This window comes from Prenolepis imparis, unplaced genomic scaffold (assembly GCF_030444845.1).
Source record: "Prenolepis imparis isolate NDT839.2.m4 unplaced genomic scaffold, iyPreImpa1.0 SCAF_13, whole genome shotgun sequence".
NCBI classification, from domain to species: domain Eukaryota; kingdom Metazoa; phylum Arthropoda; class Insecta; order Hymenoptera; family Formicidae; genus Prenolepis; species Prenolepis imparis.
In genome coordinates, this window is record NW_028141171.1 from 1,289,957 (window position 1) to 1,308,054 (window position 18,098).

Genomic DNA, 18,098 nt, shown 5'->3' on the forward strand with positions numbered 1-18,098 from the left:
AATTTTGGAAGAAACACATGATTCTTCATTTGGAGGACATTTTGGAGTTAATAAAACTCTGGAGAAAATCCGAAAACGTTTCTTTTGAGCGACCTGTAAGCAGGATGTCGAGGAATGGTGCAGAACATGTAAAGTCTGCATTTCAAAGAAAGGTCCCTCGGGAAAAGGGAAGTCACCTTTACAGATTTATAATGTTGGAGCTCCGTTAGTGTTAGCTCCCGACAGGGTACAAATGGACATACTTGGCCCTCTTCCTTCAACCAGATCTGGAAATAGATATCTCCTCGTTATTGTGGATTGTTTCACCAAATGGGTGGAGGCTTTCCCAATTAAGAACATTAAAGCTAAGACGGTAGCAGAAGTTTTTGTTGATCAATTCATCTCCAGGCACGGGATACCTATTGAGGTTCATACTGATCAAGGGAGAAACTTCGAGTCTCAGCTATTCTCAGAGTTAATGAAACTGCTTGGAATTAAGAAAACCAGAACTACTGCTCTACATCCTCAATCTGATGGGCAGGGGGAACGCCAGCATCAGACTATTATAAACTTTATGGCGAAACATGTTTCTGAAGATCAAAAAGATTGGGATCGATGGATTCCTTTGTTTTTATTAGCATATAGATCTTCGAAGCATGAGACCACTGGGTTAACTCCGGCGGAATTGTATTTTGCTAGGGAATTGAGATTACCTGTGGATCTTTTGCGAGGAAATCCTGAGCCTTTAGAAAAAAGATTACCCCCGGGGAAGAATTTTGTGAAGAATTTAAGAGGAAAATTAGATGAAATTCATTCTTCTGTTAGGGAACGAATGAATCTGAAGTCTTCTCAGATGAAAATTCGATATGATCAGAGAGCTAGGAAAGTTCTTTTCGAAGAGGGGCAGAGAGTCTGGTTTTACAATCCCCATAGAATTAAAGGTAAAGCTCCAAAATTGCAAGGGAATTGGGAAGGTCCTTTTCTTATAGTGAAGAAGCTTAGCGATGTAGTGTATTGTATTGAAAAATCACTTGGCATAAGAAGAAGATAGTGCATTCGGATAGATTAGCTCCATTTTTAGAAAGAAGTTTAAGATAGATCGTTCAGATCAGAGCCCGGAAATGTCTTTTAGAAATTATTTTTAAGTATAATAAGTTAAGAAAAAGATTACGTTTATTGCGTAAAAAAAAATTTTGTTTGAGTTGCAGGAAAATTTTCCGAAAAAACGAATTGCAGGAAGATTTCCCGAAAAGACAGAGAGGATCTCAAGGGTAGAATAAAGAGGTTTCTTCGGAGCTGCTAGAAAGGTCTGCCTCATCCACGGTTTTTGATCCGTGGTTTTCCCGTGGATCAGAGGGCAAATGCCGAGGCAAGGACTTGAGGAGTCCTTTCGGGGACGATGGGTCCACAGAGAATACCCCCCCTCTTGTCCGAAGATTCGCAGAGCGTCCGTGGATACGACGAAGAACTTTGGGACATAAAAAGGATTTTTGACGGAGTCGATTGGATTCAAGAAAAACGAGTCGCTCGGTAACCTGTGACAGCAGCTCAGAGTAGAGCAGGGATTCGTCGGAGCTCTGGAGTCGACATCTGAAATTCTTCATCGATTGGGTCTAGAGAGGCGTATTGTTCGGTAACCTGGGCAGGAGCCCAGGCTAGAGCAGGGAAAATTCGTCGGTACCCTGGAGTCGACATAGAAACACAGAAAAAGATTTTCTCGATGCTGATTGTCGGGACAACAATTTTGAAAGAGGGGGATAGTGTTACGTCCCTGAGTTTTCGTCTGTTTGTCATCTTTGAATATTGCCGGGAGATCGTCGTGAGGGAAATTGATTACTGACAACCGGCGAGCAGCTGTTTTTCGGCGCCATGACGAGTTGGTCTAGAGCTGTCATCTCGTTCGGACGCTTCTTCGACCATCGGATAATTTACATGCACATATTATTATATTTCTTCGTTTTGCTGTATTGGCTTGTTGTATTAAAAGTTATCTCTTCATTTCGCGAGTTTCTTCATTACGGGCGCGAGTGAGAGTGTGCTTGTGAGATTGCCGACGGACGTAACAATATAATATGCAATGAATTATACTTACAAAGAAGTCTCGATAATTCTGTTTTTCTTCCAATAATTTTGAAAATTTAAAGAATTCTTCTGTGGTCTCAAAAGGTAATTTAATGTCCTTACGAATTGTATTTCTACTTGGAGTATTTATATTATTTGTTAATATTTCATCCAATTTGTCATTATATCTTTATAGCTTTATATTCTATAGATACCCTTTTTTTTATAAATATCCTTTGGAGTTTGCCTTTTTTCAAATGGTTTTATTCTTTTCCTACTTGTAGACATTTCTTTGAAATTTTCATCATTCGATTCTACATTGTAAAATATTTACTTTATTATTCAATAAGCAATATAAAAATAACTAAGAGTTATATTAGATGTCATTGATTTAATGCCAGAATAATATTATAAACATACATAACTGTATATATACTAACCACTTTTCGATGAATTTGTTATTATACAGTTATTTCATTAACTTGTCCTAGGCAATCACTATCACAATCTGTTGTAAAAGCATAATTTTTTTAATGATCAAGTCGTTGCAGAACTTCTTCATACGAATCTGTTTTGTCCTTTAATTGTAATGGTACATATGTTAACCATTTGCTGTCTGAATCTCCTTTTGCTTTTATAATGTCATGAAATTGTTGATATCTTTTGATTATATATGGTGATGGTAAGAAAGGAATTTTTAATGTTTATTCTTCCTTATCGTAAAATATCCAATTACTTGGAACACAATCAATCAATTTCTTCTTTTATCACTTGAATCACTAAATTCAATTAATGTATAATGTGAACATATATACAAAAACAAAAAAGACATAATAAAAAAAAAGATAGTATTAGGTGTACAACTTTGCTTCCGCCGTTTTTTTTCCGAAATTCGAGGCTTTATTGTAAAAAACTGGTTATACATTTATGATTCAAAGTATTGTCCATCGCTGGCCACTACTTTCTCCCATCTTTCGGGCAGCGTACGAATCCTGCGTTGAAAAAACTGGTCATCTTTTGAAGCGATCCACGAATCGATCCAATTTCTTACTTCTTCATAAGACCGGAAGTGCTGGTCAACCAGGCCGTGTGCCATTGATCGAAACAAGTGATAGTCAGAGGGAGCAACGTCTGGAGAATACGGCGGGTGGGGTAGGACTTCCCATTTCAACGTTTCCAAGTATGTCTTGACCACTTTTGCAACATGGGGTCGAGCATTGTCATGCTGCAAAATCACTTTATCGTGTCTCTCGTTGTATTGCGGCCGTTTGTCTTTTAATGCTCGGCTCAAACGCATTAATTGCGTTCGATCGCCTGTGATTGTTTCAGTCGGTTTTAACAGCTCATAATATACTACGCCGAGCTGGTTCCACCAAATACAGAGCATGACCTTGGAGCCGTGAATATTCGGTTTGGCCGTCGACGTGGAAGCATGGCCGGGATATCCCCATGATTTTCTGCGCTTGGGGTTATCGTAATGAACCCATTTTTCGTCCCCAGTCACAATGCGATGCAGAAATCCCTTCCGTCTTTGCCTTTCAAGCAACTGTTCACAAGCAAACAAACGCCGTTCAACATCTCTCGGTTTCAACTCGTACGACACCCAATTTCCTTGCTTCTGAATCATTCCCATGTCTTTGAGGCGTTTTGAAATTGCTTGTTGAGTCACTCCCAATGATCGTGCCAATTCTTCTTGACTTTGACTCGAGTCTTCATTAAGTAATGCCTCCAATTCTGCATCTTCGAAAACCTCTCTTCCACCGCTATGCCGGTCTTCGACGTGAAAATCACCGTTCTTGAAGCGTTGAAACCACTCACGACACGTTCTTTCACTAATAGCGGCCTCACCATAAGTATTTGAGAGCATTCGATGCGCCTCAGCAGTGTGGCGATATGGGCCGGGTTTTTCGCGCATGCGCGGCCAGTACGCTATCAGTAAGGTACCTATTTCCAAGAAAGAGGGGTATCGTTAATCGTTCCGCAAATTTTTTTTTAATTTTTGAGAATCGGTAAAAAATTATATATATACATATATATATGAACTTTTTCGATTTTTATATATATATATATATATATATATATGCAACATTTTCTTTATCAATTCTCAAAAATAAAAAAAAAATTGTCTACACACACACGCGCGCGCGCACATATATAAAAATATAATTAGCTCCATTTATTATTGTAGAATAAAATAAAGAAAAGCTGAAAAGGGGAAAGGGCTAAAATAACTTTAAAAATAAAACACTTTTAATATAACTCAAAATAAAATATTTTATTTGGCAGAAAAATATTAAAGAATACCAACATTTGTTGCAAGGGTAAGGAAAACTGCCAAAAACCTTACCAGTATTCATAAACAAAAAATTAATCAAAATTAATAAACAAAAAATATTAACGTACTAGAATAATAAAGAAACATCGGATAATAAATTTTAAATAAACTATATTTTATAATAAACTATATCTTATAGTAAACTAAAAATAAAATAACGTTTTAAATAGATTTTATAACATATACTATATATATGAAACTCTAAATATAAATATAATTAAAATCAAATTAATGTTATAAACTTAATTATATAACAAATTATAATTATCTAAATAAAATAAATAATTATAGAAATAAAAATAGAATAATAATTATATATTTAGAAATAAAATTATAAAAATAAAATTGCACAAAGCTTTGACTTTTACAGGTACACAAGTTTACATTATTAAGATATATTATGACTCTGAAAAGAGAATAATAATAAAACTCTGAAAAGAAACAAGTTTATAAAAACACATAACTAACATGCATTAAGAGAATATTGGCTAGATGTGACTCTACAAAATAAAATAATTAAATAATAAAATTAATGAAATAATAAAATAGTAAAATAAAATAATATTTAAAAGTGAAAAAAAACAAAATGATTAAGAACCATCAGGTGTGCATTGTTCTCCATATAAATTTTGCGCGTTATGCAGTTCCAAATGCCTGGCGTCTACTTCAAAGTTTACACAATTAATGTTTTGTGATTGAAAATGAGACCGAATAACACAAATCGCGGAAACAGTATCATTACACAATCGGTTCCTTTTTTTATTTTTTATATCTGTTACTATTGAAAAAATTCGTTCGGCCTCGGCATTCGAATGGGGAAAAGAAAGAACTATTTCGATTAAAGATTCTAAATTTGGAAACATTTTTTCCCCAGAAATATCTTTAGATTCTACTATTTTTTCCACATTAGATCTATATTTAAAGACGCTAACTCTGTTTTCTGCTCATCATCAAAACATGATGGCAAAATTCTCCATTCAAAAGCTAACTTTGTGATATCAATATGTCCTAATCGCGTAGCAATATAGGTTAAATCTTTAATTTTAAGTCTACCTTCTTCATAAAGAGCAATCTTCGGTTCTAGAAAAGTTAATTGTTCAAATAATTTATCTTTATATGGTAAACGCTTCAGCATTTCTCGAACTGCTGTGATATAAAAATCTAAACATTTTAATTTAATTTGTTGCGCGCATTCCAAAGATAATGTTTCTAATAATGTATTACATTCGGGTCCAAGATATATATTTTCAATATGTTGAATATTATTTTGATCGTCTATATTTAAAGTAGAAATATCTTTAGCATTAAAATTTATGAAATTTTGAGCTATCTGGTGAATTAATTTCTGGCTAGTTGAATATAATTTATGAATTAAAATATCACGCGACTGAAATAAAGCATTAAAACTATTAAAAAAATTTAATGAATATTTTAAGAATAATAAATATGCTTTAATTGAATTATCATTTAACATTGCTAAAATGGTTTCCGCAGATTTCGTTTTATCCTCTACTGTCGCTAAAATAAAATAATTTTTTAGAACTTCCCAGTTGTCGAGAAGTCGTACAACGCAATTGTGTAACACAAGCCATCTAGTACTAGATAATTTTAAAATTTTATTTCTCTCTACATTGAAAAATTCTTGAAACTCTTTTAAAATTGCACTTCTTTTTGCACTGCCCGAAATATAAGTGGCAACTCCTCTAATTAAATTTTCACAAGATGAAGGCAATTTTTCACACGCTTTACTGGCTACAATCGCGGAAGAATGGCAAATGCAATTTAATGTTATTAATTCTGGTATTTCTAATTTTAAACGAGACATAAAAGAGTTATTGCGTCCTGTCATTACTGATGCATTATCACATGCCATTCCAACAATATTTTTGATAGGAATTTTTTTTTCTTTTAAAAGATTTTTAAAATTTTCAAAAATTTTACTCGCGGTGCAATCTGTCGCATCTAAAGATAATAATTCTAATAACTGCGTTACAACATTTTTATTTAAAGGTGACACATATCGAACAAGAACGCACACTTTGGTGTCTGAAATATCTGTGCTTTCATCAATTAAAATGGAAAATTTACAACTTCGTAAGTTTTGAACAATATTTTCAATTTCGCGTTTTGCAATAATTTTTGTGATAATATTTGCGCATTTATGTCGAGCAAGTGAAACATTTTGTGCAATTTCAGAATCTATATAAATATCTTTTAATAACGGAATTAAATGATTCACCGTACGAAAAGCAACGTTATGCTCTGCAAAAAAAGAAGCTAATTTTATTTCTGCGCGTTTGACTTTATCCTTATGCGTTAATGTGCTTGTATTTTCAGTCGCGTTATGTTTTTCAGAATTAATTTCTTTCGAATTTTCCAAAAGTTTAAATGTTTCAGAATGTTTAATTAAATCCGTTTTGCAGCACCTGATGGTCTTATTACATATAATACAAATTGCTTTATTTTCTACAGGATGAGGAGCCAACCATCCTTTAAAAATATTTTCATCTAGCCATGCTTTTTGAAATTTCCTAATTCTCTGTTTTTTAATTGCTCTTTTTCCTACGTTATCCATTTTAATATTATTATATTAATAAATATATAATAAATAATATTATTTATAATTAATCGACTTACCTAACTAACCCTTACTGCTCGCTGTCAGCTGTCACTAGGCCCGCCGCCCGCCGCCAAGACTTTAGCGCCCACTTGATAACTAACATGATACGCCGTTGTTTCGGCCGCGCATGCGCATAAAACCCGGCCCATATCGCCACACTGAGCCTCAGCCGCAGATTTCTTCATATTGAAGCAGAAAATTAAAACCTCCCGCAAATGACGAGAATTTGGCTCGTAAACTGACATTTTCAATCGAGAATAACTTTATGATGCAGACACAAATCGACTAATGTTTCTATGGGGTTATGTTGACAGATGCCCAAGTTTATTGCATGACGTCTATGATCTATTTATTTCGACCACTACTTACCGCTAAAGCCATCTATAGGAAAACGGCGGAAGCAAAGTTGTACACCTAATAAAAACAAAAATCTATCATTAACTTCCTCTCATTAACCTCTCAGTCATTAACCTCTGTTAGTGAATATTACAAGGACGAAAAATATTTGAAATGAAAAGCTATACATTAATTGAATTTAGTGATTCAAGTGATAAAAGAAAGAAATCGATTGATTGTGTTCCAAGCATTTGGATATTTTACGATGAGGAAGAAGAAACATTAAAAACACCTTTTTTACCACCATCATATACAACTAAAAGATGTCAACAGTTTCATGATATTGTTAAAGCAAAAGGAGATCCAGACAGCAAATGGTTAACATGTACCATTACAATTAAAGGACAAGCAGATTCGTATGAAGAAGCTTTGCAACGATTGGATCATTTAAAAAATGACAATTATGCTTTCACAACAGATTGTGATAGTGATTGTCTAGGACGAGTTAATAAAATAACTGAACAAATTATATCTAAAAATAAAAAACAGAAACAAGAAATAAAAAACATTTTGAAGAATGCGTCATCATCTATCACCAGAGATATAGAATCAATAACAAATTCATCGGAAGTGGTTAGTATATATAAAGTTATGTATGGTTATAATATTATTCTGGCATTAAATCAATAACATCTAATATGACTTTGAATTATTTTTATACTTTCTATTGAATAATAAAGTATAATAATTTACAATCTAGAATCGAATAATGAAAATTTCAAAAATAGAAAAAGAATAAAACCATTTGGAAAAAGGCAAACTGCAAAGGATATTTGTAAAAAGAATAAGGTATCTATTAAATCAATAGAAAATGTTTCCATGCCTATAATAATAAAAAAAAGCCCTTCTAATACGGATCCATCAACTACAAACAGCAATGCTGTTGATAATAATACAAAATTACAAGAAAATCTTACAACAACAGAGGAGAAAGTGGAATGTAAATATAATGAATAATAAGTAACAGGTGTTTACATATATTTTTTTTTATTTTTAATGTTTTTTAATTGCAGATATGACATTGATTTAAAAAAAATTAAATAAATTAGAATATTGCATAAAAGCATTGCAAAAATCTAATAAAGATATAAATGACAAATTGGATGAAATATTAACAAATAATATAAATACTCCAAGTAGAAATGCAATTCGTAAGGACATTAAATTACCTTTTGAAACCATAGAAGAATTCTTTAAATTTTCCAAATTATTGGAAGAAACAGGATTATCGAGATTTCTTTGTAAGTATAATTCATTGCGCATATTATTATTATTATTATTATTATTATTACATATTATTATATTTGTTGCATATTATTTATTTTCAGGCTAAATCGATTAGTATCTTAATTAACAATAATTTGAGTACATCGAGGAATATTGTAATCATATTACGAAAATATTTTACAAAGAATGTGATAACACAATTTACGGCTGTGAAGAAGATGAAAGACAAACATATTTTTATTAAGACATATTTCTGCAAAGAACTATTTGGTAAATAAATAACATTAATAATTGAAAACTTTTATAGATTAATATATATAATTCGTGAATATCGCATTCTCAATTTCATTTAATTTTATTTGTAGATATATTTGTTAACCACGCCGACTTTCATGTAACAGAAAGCTCTTTCCACAAAGCTCTTGGAAATGTTATTTCAAATGCTAAAGACTGGGATTTAAAAAGAAAAATTATGAAATTAAACGAAGAGAGATTAGACGAAGAAAAAGACAATGAAAATAAAGAAAGAAATGATGATACAACGGAACATAATGAAGAAAGTGATTAAATTATAAACTATATTATTATTAATTATATTAATTATATTATTAAATTATAAATTAAATTAACTATAATTAACTATATTATTTTTACTATTAAATTTACTATTAAATTATAATGAAGAAAATAATTAAATTATAAATATATTATTAATTATTATTATATATTATTATTATTAAATTATAAATTAAATTAACATTAAATTAATTAAATTAAATTGATTGCGTTATAATATAAAATAATAATTATTATTTATTATAATTGTTTCTAATATTATTGTTCCCTTAATATTTGAGACAAATAAATGCAATTATATATATGTATACAATTTTCAAAAAGATGTATAACTTATTTACTCGGGGCAAACCTCTCTTTAGAACTTTTATGTCTTAAAAACCTATATATGAGACGGAAGATTAATATTGAAAAAAAAATCTAAACATCTGTTACTTAAACTTATATTTTCTGCTTTTATCATTATAAATCTTTCTTATAAAAATTTATTATCATATTTTTTTCTTGTTTCTGATCAGGAAATGGCCAAGAAACACTGGCCAGTATTTTCCAATTTTTTTCTGGGCAGAAACTGCCCAACATTTACTTACTATTTTTATTTGCCAGTTTCTGGTCAGAAACTGATCAAGAAACACAGGTCATTATTTTCCGAGTTTTTACTAGACAGAAACTGCCTAATATTTACCTATCATTTTTCATATCTAATTTCTGATTAAAAACTAGCCAAAAAATTATGCCCAGTTTTTTGGAGAGTTTTTGTTGGGCAGAAACTATCCAAAATTTATCAATCATTTTTCATGTTTAGTTTCTAACCAAGAACTAGCCAAGAAATTATGCTCAGTATTTTCAGAGTTTTTTCTAAACAGAAATTGCCCAATATTTACCCATCATTTTTTCAAGCCTAGTTTGTGGTCAGTAACTGGCCATGAAACAATAGTCAGTATTTATTTGGTCAGTTTTTGAACAGTTACTGTCTAACTAATCCAGTAAAAACTGATTGGCTTCTGGATAGTGAAAAGTTTTTCCTGAAAATTTTTCTACTCGGGTTGATTTAAAGTCACTGGAAATTCGATATCTTGGAGATTTAGCACCGCCGTATAGTGCGGATATGACGACGTTCTCTCACTATATTTTGTAACTGGATGCAAAGCGGCCACCACTGACCACGCAAAACACGCATTGTCCGTTGATCGCACATTAATCACCGCTCTCTTTGTCACAATTTCTCGTGACAAATTTAGATAACATCCCGCGTGCATTGGATTATATTTGTTTATATTTATAGCTAAATTTATTATTTGTGACGTAATGCCCAACCACTATCACGTTCTTGAAATTCTTCTAGCGATGTTAACGTGGGTTCGATACCGCGGCGCTCGTACCACTCGTGTAAATCGGACGTGCGAAAGAGTTCATAGTTTTTTGTATTAACACTTTTGTTGGCGCGTTTATCACCGGACACAAACTCGCCATTAAACACAGTGTTCACTTTGGTATTAATGTGTCTTTGCATCACTTTCTGCATGTGTTCGATCACAATATCTTTGGCATCCTCGAGAAATTGACGAGGTTCGATGTAATTATTGTTTATTACTGCACAAGATGTGGCTCTCGAACGCCGTATCAATCTCTCGCCAAACGAGTCTTTCCGTGTTATTTTCGCCACTATAATCACCACCACTAGATATAAACCTTGTCTGTAATCGAGTCTTTGCACTCTCAAGTCGCGCGATTCTAGCTACCAAAGATTGTCTATTTCCGATTAAAAATCGCGGACGTTTGACACGGCTGCGTTCTTCGAGCTGTTCGATAAACTCTTCGCAACGCTGCAACCATGTAAAATATTTGCCCAAGGTGGCGACTTGGTGGAACCGCTCCAACAGGTCGCGTTCAGGACGTTTCCTGGTCGGTATTTTCCATTCTTTTTTTTACTCACTACTATACCACTGACATTTCTGATACAAAAAAGTAATCGTTATACTTTTTTCACCGATGTATCTATGCGCCTTCAAATCATGTACTATGGCTTGATGCGCTTCCATCCTTCTTATATACAGGGTGACCCATTTTAACTTAGGCAGCCAAATAACTCGAAAAATAAGCACACTACGAAAAAATGTTTAGAATCAAAATTTTGTCATTTCGAGGGGGACGTACAATGACGTTAAAATGAGCCCCCCACCCCTCCCCCTGGGCGGTGAGGGGGGGCAAGTTTGAAATCTTAAATGGGAACCCCTATTTTTTATTGCATATTCGGAATCTTTGGCTAAAAACACATACAATTTGTCTGAAACATTTTTCTCGATTCATGATAGATGGCGCTGTAATCGACGAAATTCAATTTCTTCGATTTCTCTTACTGAGAACCCATGCTTACGATTCTGCAATAAATTAACAATAAAAATACCACGTTTTCATTGTTAATACTCGAAATTAGTCTTAAAACAAACTTCTCATTATTTTTTATTACTCATTAATTACTTTTCAAGAAACTGCTTTTAGCGTAACCCAGGAACAACGTCGTGGACGTAGCAGTTTTCTGTTCCCTTCGGGGTGCTTGATTAACGTGAGTCCCCTCGCCTCTCACAATTCGGGGTGCTTGAACGTGTGGTAACCCAGCCAGTGAAGGCAAGGTCGTGTGGTGATCCAGCCAGTGAAGGCAAGGTCGTGTGGTGACCCAACCAGTTAAGGCAAGGTCAAGTAGTGACCCAGCCAGTGAAGGCAAGGTCGTGTGGTGACCCAACCAGTTAAGGCAAGGTCAAGTAGTGACCCAGCCAGTGAAGGCAAGGTCATGTGGTGACCCAACCAGTTAAGGCAAGGTCAAGTAGTGACCCAGCCAGTGAAGGCAAGGTCGTGTGGTGACCCAACCAGTTAAGGCAAGATTGCATTGTTATCAGCTCTCTCCGCATGGAGGAGATGCTCAAAGTGTGCACCATTATTTTCTAAGGATAACAGTAATCGACAGCGAAGGTTACGTTGTACATTTTCTAGCATTAAAGGAGTTATAGCTTCACAAGCTCTTCTTATTCTTTCCATCATATTCAATCTTGTCGTTGGAGCTTTACTATACACTGCATCTTTAACGTATCCCCATAAAAAGAAATCAAGGGGGTTCAAATCCGGTGATCTCGGAGGCCACAGAACTGGTCCACCCCGCCCTATCCACCGATTTGGGAACCTTTGATTCAAAAACATCCGTACAATACGAGCATAATGAGCAGGAGCACCATCTTGTTGATACCATAAATTTAGTCTAACTGCAAGGGGAACATTCTCTAGGTATGCTGGCAAATCATTTTCGAGGAATTCTAAATACATTGGACTATTAATTGGACGTTCAAAAAAATGAGGTCCAATGACTTGGCCATTGCAAATGCCTACCCATACATATAAACTCCAACGATGTTGATTAAGCACCTCACGATACCAATGTGGATTTTCTGGTGACCAATAGTGGCAATTATGCCTATTGAGACTACCATTGCTGATGAATGTTGCTTCATCACTGAAACAAACATTACTAAAAAAATCTGGATTCTGATCTAACATCTCAAGAGCCCAAAGCAGTGGTATCAACGCAGAGTACTAGTCGGCCTCACTTAATTCCTGTACCAGAGTAATATGATACGGATGGTAATTGACTGATCGTAACAATCTATGTGCCGTAGTTTGAGGGATTCCCAGTTCTCGTTCTATTTGACGGGTACTAATATGGGGATTTTGATGAACCATAGCCAAAACTGCGAGCAATCTAGGGTCATTATTATTATGAAGTCTATTCCTTCGCCTTTCGCGATGAAGTGGATTATTACGAGATCTCCTTTCAATGTTTATAATTTGTTGATCAGTAGGATGGCGGCGATTTGGGAATCGCTCCGCATAAGTACGGGCAGTAAGTCTGTAATTTCTACCACATTCGCCAAAGGTTATAAGAATATCGACTACTTCTGTAGGCGTATAATTTGCCATTTTACCAGAATTTTATCAGAGTACAAATGTTAAAAAAATACATAAACACTTGTGACTTTGGCACTAAATGGACAAAATTTTGGAGGGATACTTAGAGGAACTCCATCAGATGGAAAGTCCAAAATGTCTCGGTACTTTGGACCATTCAAGTTGCCTAAAGGGCAGGTTACGCTAAAAGCAGTTTCTTGAGAAGTAATTAATGAGTAATAAAAAATAATGAGAAGTTTGTTTTAAGACTAATTTCGAGTATTAACAATGAAAACGTGGTATTTTTATTGTTAATTTATTGCAGAATCGTAAGCATGGGTTCTCAGTAAGAGAAATCGAAGAAATTGAATTTCGTCGATTACAGCGCCATCTATCATGAATCGAGAAAAATGTTTCAGACAAATTGTATGTGTTTTTAGCCAAAGATTCCGAATATGCAATAAAAAATAGGGGTTCCCATTTAAGATTTCAAACTTGCCCCCCCTCACCGCCCAGGGGGAGGGGTGGGGGGCTCATTTTAACGTCATTGTACGTCCCCCTCGAAATGACAAAATTTTGATTCTAAACATTTTTTCGTAGTGTGCTTATTTTTCGAGTTATTTGGCTGCCTAAGTTAAAATGGGTCACCCTGTATATTTCAATCTTTTCTTTGTGTTTAACCTATGACGTTCGATTTGTTTAATTATATCTTAAAAAGATGACCTCCTTTATCGCGTTGCCGATTATGGATGAGGGAGGTTCAACAAGGATAGAAAGCTGCCCAACATATCGGCGCTATTTTGTTTACACCTGAGAAAACATGTCCCGACACGTTCGTCGATAACCGCAGCGTCGAGATCCCACCACACCCTCCCCTCATAAATTTCCATAAGAAATATTGTACAGATAAACGTCTCTTACTAATAAAATAAGGAAGATAATTTTGTCGATTCTAGGACGCTATTTGTTAAAAATTCGAGCGGTCAGACATCGGCGCTCACTTTTAGCGCTAATCGTAGAATTATTTATAAATAGGGAAGATACCGCGAGGGTACAAAGCTGCTGAACATCGGGGCGCTATTTTGTTTACACCTGAGAAAACATGTTGCGACACGTTGATAATCGCAACGTCGAGATCCCTCCATCCCCTCCCCTCATAAATTTCCATAAGAAATATCGTAATGATAAACGTCTCTTACTATAAAAATAACGAAAATAATTTCGTCAATTCTAGGGCGCTATTTGTTTAAAAATTCGAGCGGTCGGACATCTACGCTCACTTCTTTAGCGCTAATCGTATAATTATTTATAAATAGGGGAGATACCTCGATAAGCGTCCCCACCCCGCGTGACGTCAGCCTCATGCCTCCGAGATACCCCGCGCCCCGCACCCCGCTCGGAGCCCCATGGGTTAGAACCGGCCCTATATCACTATTAATAAATAATAAATAATATATATATTCATATATATTAAATAATATATAGATTAATATATAAATTTTATATATTTTTTTTACAGTTAAATTAAAAAATCGATGGGGAAGAGCGGGAAGAGGCCGAGGACGCGGACGCGGACGTGGCCGTGGACGCGAACGTGGCCGCGGAAATAAAACTATAATAAATTATATAACAATGTAATGGTAATTATCAAATATATTTAAACATGAACTATTTTAGAAAACTTTATATAAAATTTAGTTTAAAAAATTTTTTAAATTATATATATATATATATTAATTATATATTATTTATATATTTACTGCCTGTACGATACGCTCCATCGTCTCAACCGCCGCCGCGGCGCACATACGCCCCGACAAACGCAGAGAGACGAAGCGGAAGCTACGAAAGAATTATCGTTATCAAAAACCCGGAAAAACTGGCAGTCTTCCTAGATGATTTACGTTACTTCTCCTCAATGTCCCTTTACGTTTTTCTGTCAATATATTATATTATCCTGTTATTTATTTTGTTGCTTGGCCAAAGCAGCGGCCAGTTGCCGTTGCAACTCATGTAATTCCGTATTTAATAAAATATTTTCGAAAATAAGTTGTTTGCAACAAATGATATTCGAAAAAAAGAAATATATAGTTTAATAATCCCGATTTCTCTCTCTCTCTCTCTCTCTCTCTCTCTCTCTCTCTCTCTCTCTCTCTCTCTCTCTCTCTCTCTCTCTCTCTCTCTCTCTCTCTCTCTCTCTCTCTCTCTCTCTCTCTCTCTCTCTCTCTCTCTCTCTCTCTCTCTCTCTCTCTCTCTCTCTCTCTCTCTCTCTCTCTCTCTCCCTCTCCCTCTCCCTCTCCCTCTCCCTCTCCCTCTCCCTCTCCCTCTCCCCCTCCCCCTCCCTCTCCCCTCCCCACTCCCTCCCTCTCTCACTCTCTCCCTCTCTCTCTCACTCTCTCCCTCTCTCCCTCCCTCCCTCTCTCCCTCCCTCCCACCCTCATTCTCTCTCTCTCAACTCTCTCTGCATCTCAACAAAAGAAAAAGTTTATTCTATTAAAAAGTTTATCCCCGTTAATGGGAGATTCTTGATGTGATTTGGAGATGATTTTTCCTCAGCGAAAATGTAGAGGCACTAATAATTTTCAAGTTATAAGTGATTGAAAATAGGGGCTTTTTTGCAAACTAAGCCTTGTAGAAATAAAATATTAACAAAACTACATTCTTTAGTTAATTTCAGAGAGTAGAGTTTACTTTAATAGAATTTTAATTTGAGGTTTAGTTACAAAGATACATGATTTCAAAAATTGAGAACTGCAAAAAATGATGACCTCTCTCAACATTTTCGTAGAGGAAAAATCGTCTCCAAATCCAGGAATCTTCCATTAACGGGTGGCACGGTAAGTTTGGGACACCCTGTATTTAAATTTATAATGCAAACACACACACACACATTGAAAAGTTTTATGAAACTAAAAACATATATGAATTGAGATTTTAAATATTTAACTAATTCTGGATATTGTTATTTCAAACATTAAATTTATTGAATTGCAAAGTCGTTTTTATTTATTAGTCATAGTCATAGTCATAGTCATATTTATTCGGCTTCCCCTAGAGGTTTGCCTAGAAGCTTTTTAGGGAAGCTCCAAACCCCTTACATCCTCCTCTCTTCCTTTATCATATACAATACTTTCATACAGAATATCATAGCCATTATCCTCATTCTCGTTACTCCCCGCTTCACCTCCTTCCTTCTCCCATTTCTCCTGTTCCTCTCTTTTCACCTCCAGCCTCTCCTTGCCTTGTCTTGTCTCTTCTCCTGCGTTCCTTCCTTTCCCTCCTTCCATTGCATCTCTCCTCTAAGCAGAAACTTCTTCGGACAAACACACACATAAATACATCACTCCCCTGTATCCTAGCCTTAGGCGACCTTACAATCATTCTACTCCACCCTTCCCTATCCCCCTTTCCCGTCTTCCTTCCCTTTTCCCCCTTCATTTTCCCATGCCCTCTTACTCTCAAAACCTCCCCCCTTTCACCTCTTCTCCCTTTTGACCTTCTGCTTCCTCCGATTCCGCTCTTACGCCTCTATCTCCGTTTTGTCTTCTCCGTGTCCCGTTTCCTTCCCTTCCTTCTCACATTTTCCTCTTTCCACCCTTTTGTACCAGCCCCTCCTTTTCAACTTCCCATCTCTTTTTGTCCTTTCACCCTCTGCCTGTCTAGTCCCCTCTCCTGCGTCCCTTCCTTTCCCTCCTTCCATTGCATCTCTCATCTAAACAGAAACTTTTTCGGACAAACACACACATAAATACATCATTCCCCTGTATCCTGGCCTTAGGCGACCTTACAATCATTCTATTCCACCCCTCCCTTCCCCCTTTCCCGTCTTCCTTCTTTTTCCCCCTTCATTTTCCCATGCCCTCTTACCCTTAAAACCTCCCCCCTTTCACCTCTTCTCCCTTTTAACCTTCTGCTTCCTCCGATTCCGCTCTTACGCCTTTACCTCCGTTTTGTCCTCTCCGTGTCCCGTTTCCTTCCCTTCCTTCTCACATTTTCCTCTTTCCTCCCTTTTGTACTAGCCTCCCCTTCCATTATCCCATACCACGCATCTCCCTTTTGCCCTCTCCTTTCTTACCTTTTCCACTATCCTCCACCTTTCTCTCCTCTCCTCCATCGTTAACTCTTCATCTATCCCTACTCCCCATTTTCTTCTAATTTCCCACCCTTTCTCTATCCACTCTTTTTTATCTCCTCTTCCCCCATCTCCACTATCAACACCCAAGCACCTACTTCCCCTTCTCTTTCCTTCACCCCCTTTATCTCAAACTCCCTACCTAACACTCTATCCACTGTTCCCCCCATAAACTTTTTCTTTTCTAACCTCCCATCTCCCTCTATCTCTTATCCTTCCTTTTCTAACCTTCCTACCTCTTCTTCACTTTCCCCTGTCTTGTCTCCTCTCCTGCGTCCCTTCCTTTCCCTCCTACCATTGCATCTCTCCTCTAAACAGAAACTTCTTCGGACAAACACACACATAAATACATCATTCCCCTGTATCCTGGCCTTAGGCGACCTTACAATCATTCTACTCCACCCTTCCCTACCCCCCTTTCCAGTCTTCCTTCCCTTTTCCCCCTTCATTTTCCCATGCCCTCTTACCCTTAAAACCTCCCCCCTTTCTCCTCTTCTCTCTTTCAACCTTCTGCTTCCTCCGATTCCGCTCTTACGCCTCTACTTCCGTTTTGTCCTCTCTCTCCCCTCTTCCCTCCGCTGCACTGCTTCATCCCGGTCATCTTCCGTCCGCTCTCTTCCAATTCTTCCTCTGTCTTCTTCTTCTCTCCCCCCCTTCCGTCCTCTTCTCACATTTCTCTTCTTTTATCCGTTCTCCTCTTACCGCTTCCCTCCACCTCCTGTCTTCTCCGCTCTCCGACTCATTCTTTTTACACTCCTTCCTCTCTTTCTTCCTTTCCTCTTCCAATCTCTCATCCCCTTCCACGTTCTTCCTCCATAACCTCTCCATCATCTCCA

At 36.0% G+C, this 18,098-nt stretch overlaps 1 protein-coding gene across 1 annotated transcript; it reads right to left on the bottom strand.

The window, feature by feature from the left end:
• Positions 1-3,972: 3,972 nt before the first annotated feature.
• LOC145944777 (SCAN domain-containing protein 3-like) lies at positions 3,973-7,180 on the bottom strand. Its single transcript, XM_083053329.1, has 3 exons — positions 7,048-7,180; positions 5,943-6,937; positions 3,973-3,984 (listed from the first exon to the last, which is right to left on the bottom strand). Exons 1-3 carry the CDS (start codon positions 7,178-7,180, stop codon positions 3,973-3,975), a joined length of 1,140 nt encoding a protein of 379 aa, XP_082909455.1.
• Between the last annotated feature and the right edge of the window lie 10,918 nt (positions 7,181-18,098).

Coding starts and splice junctions, on each gene's coding strand:
- LOC145944777 (XM_083053329.1), bottom strand. CDS start 7,180: ATGAAGAAATCTGCGGCTGAGGCTCAGTGTGGCGATATGGGCCGGGTT. Junction 6,938..7,047: donor GGCGGCGGGCGGCGGGCCTA/GTGACAGCTGAC, acceptor TGGATAACGTAG/GAAAAAGAGCAATTAAAAAA.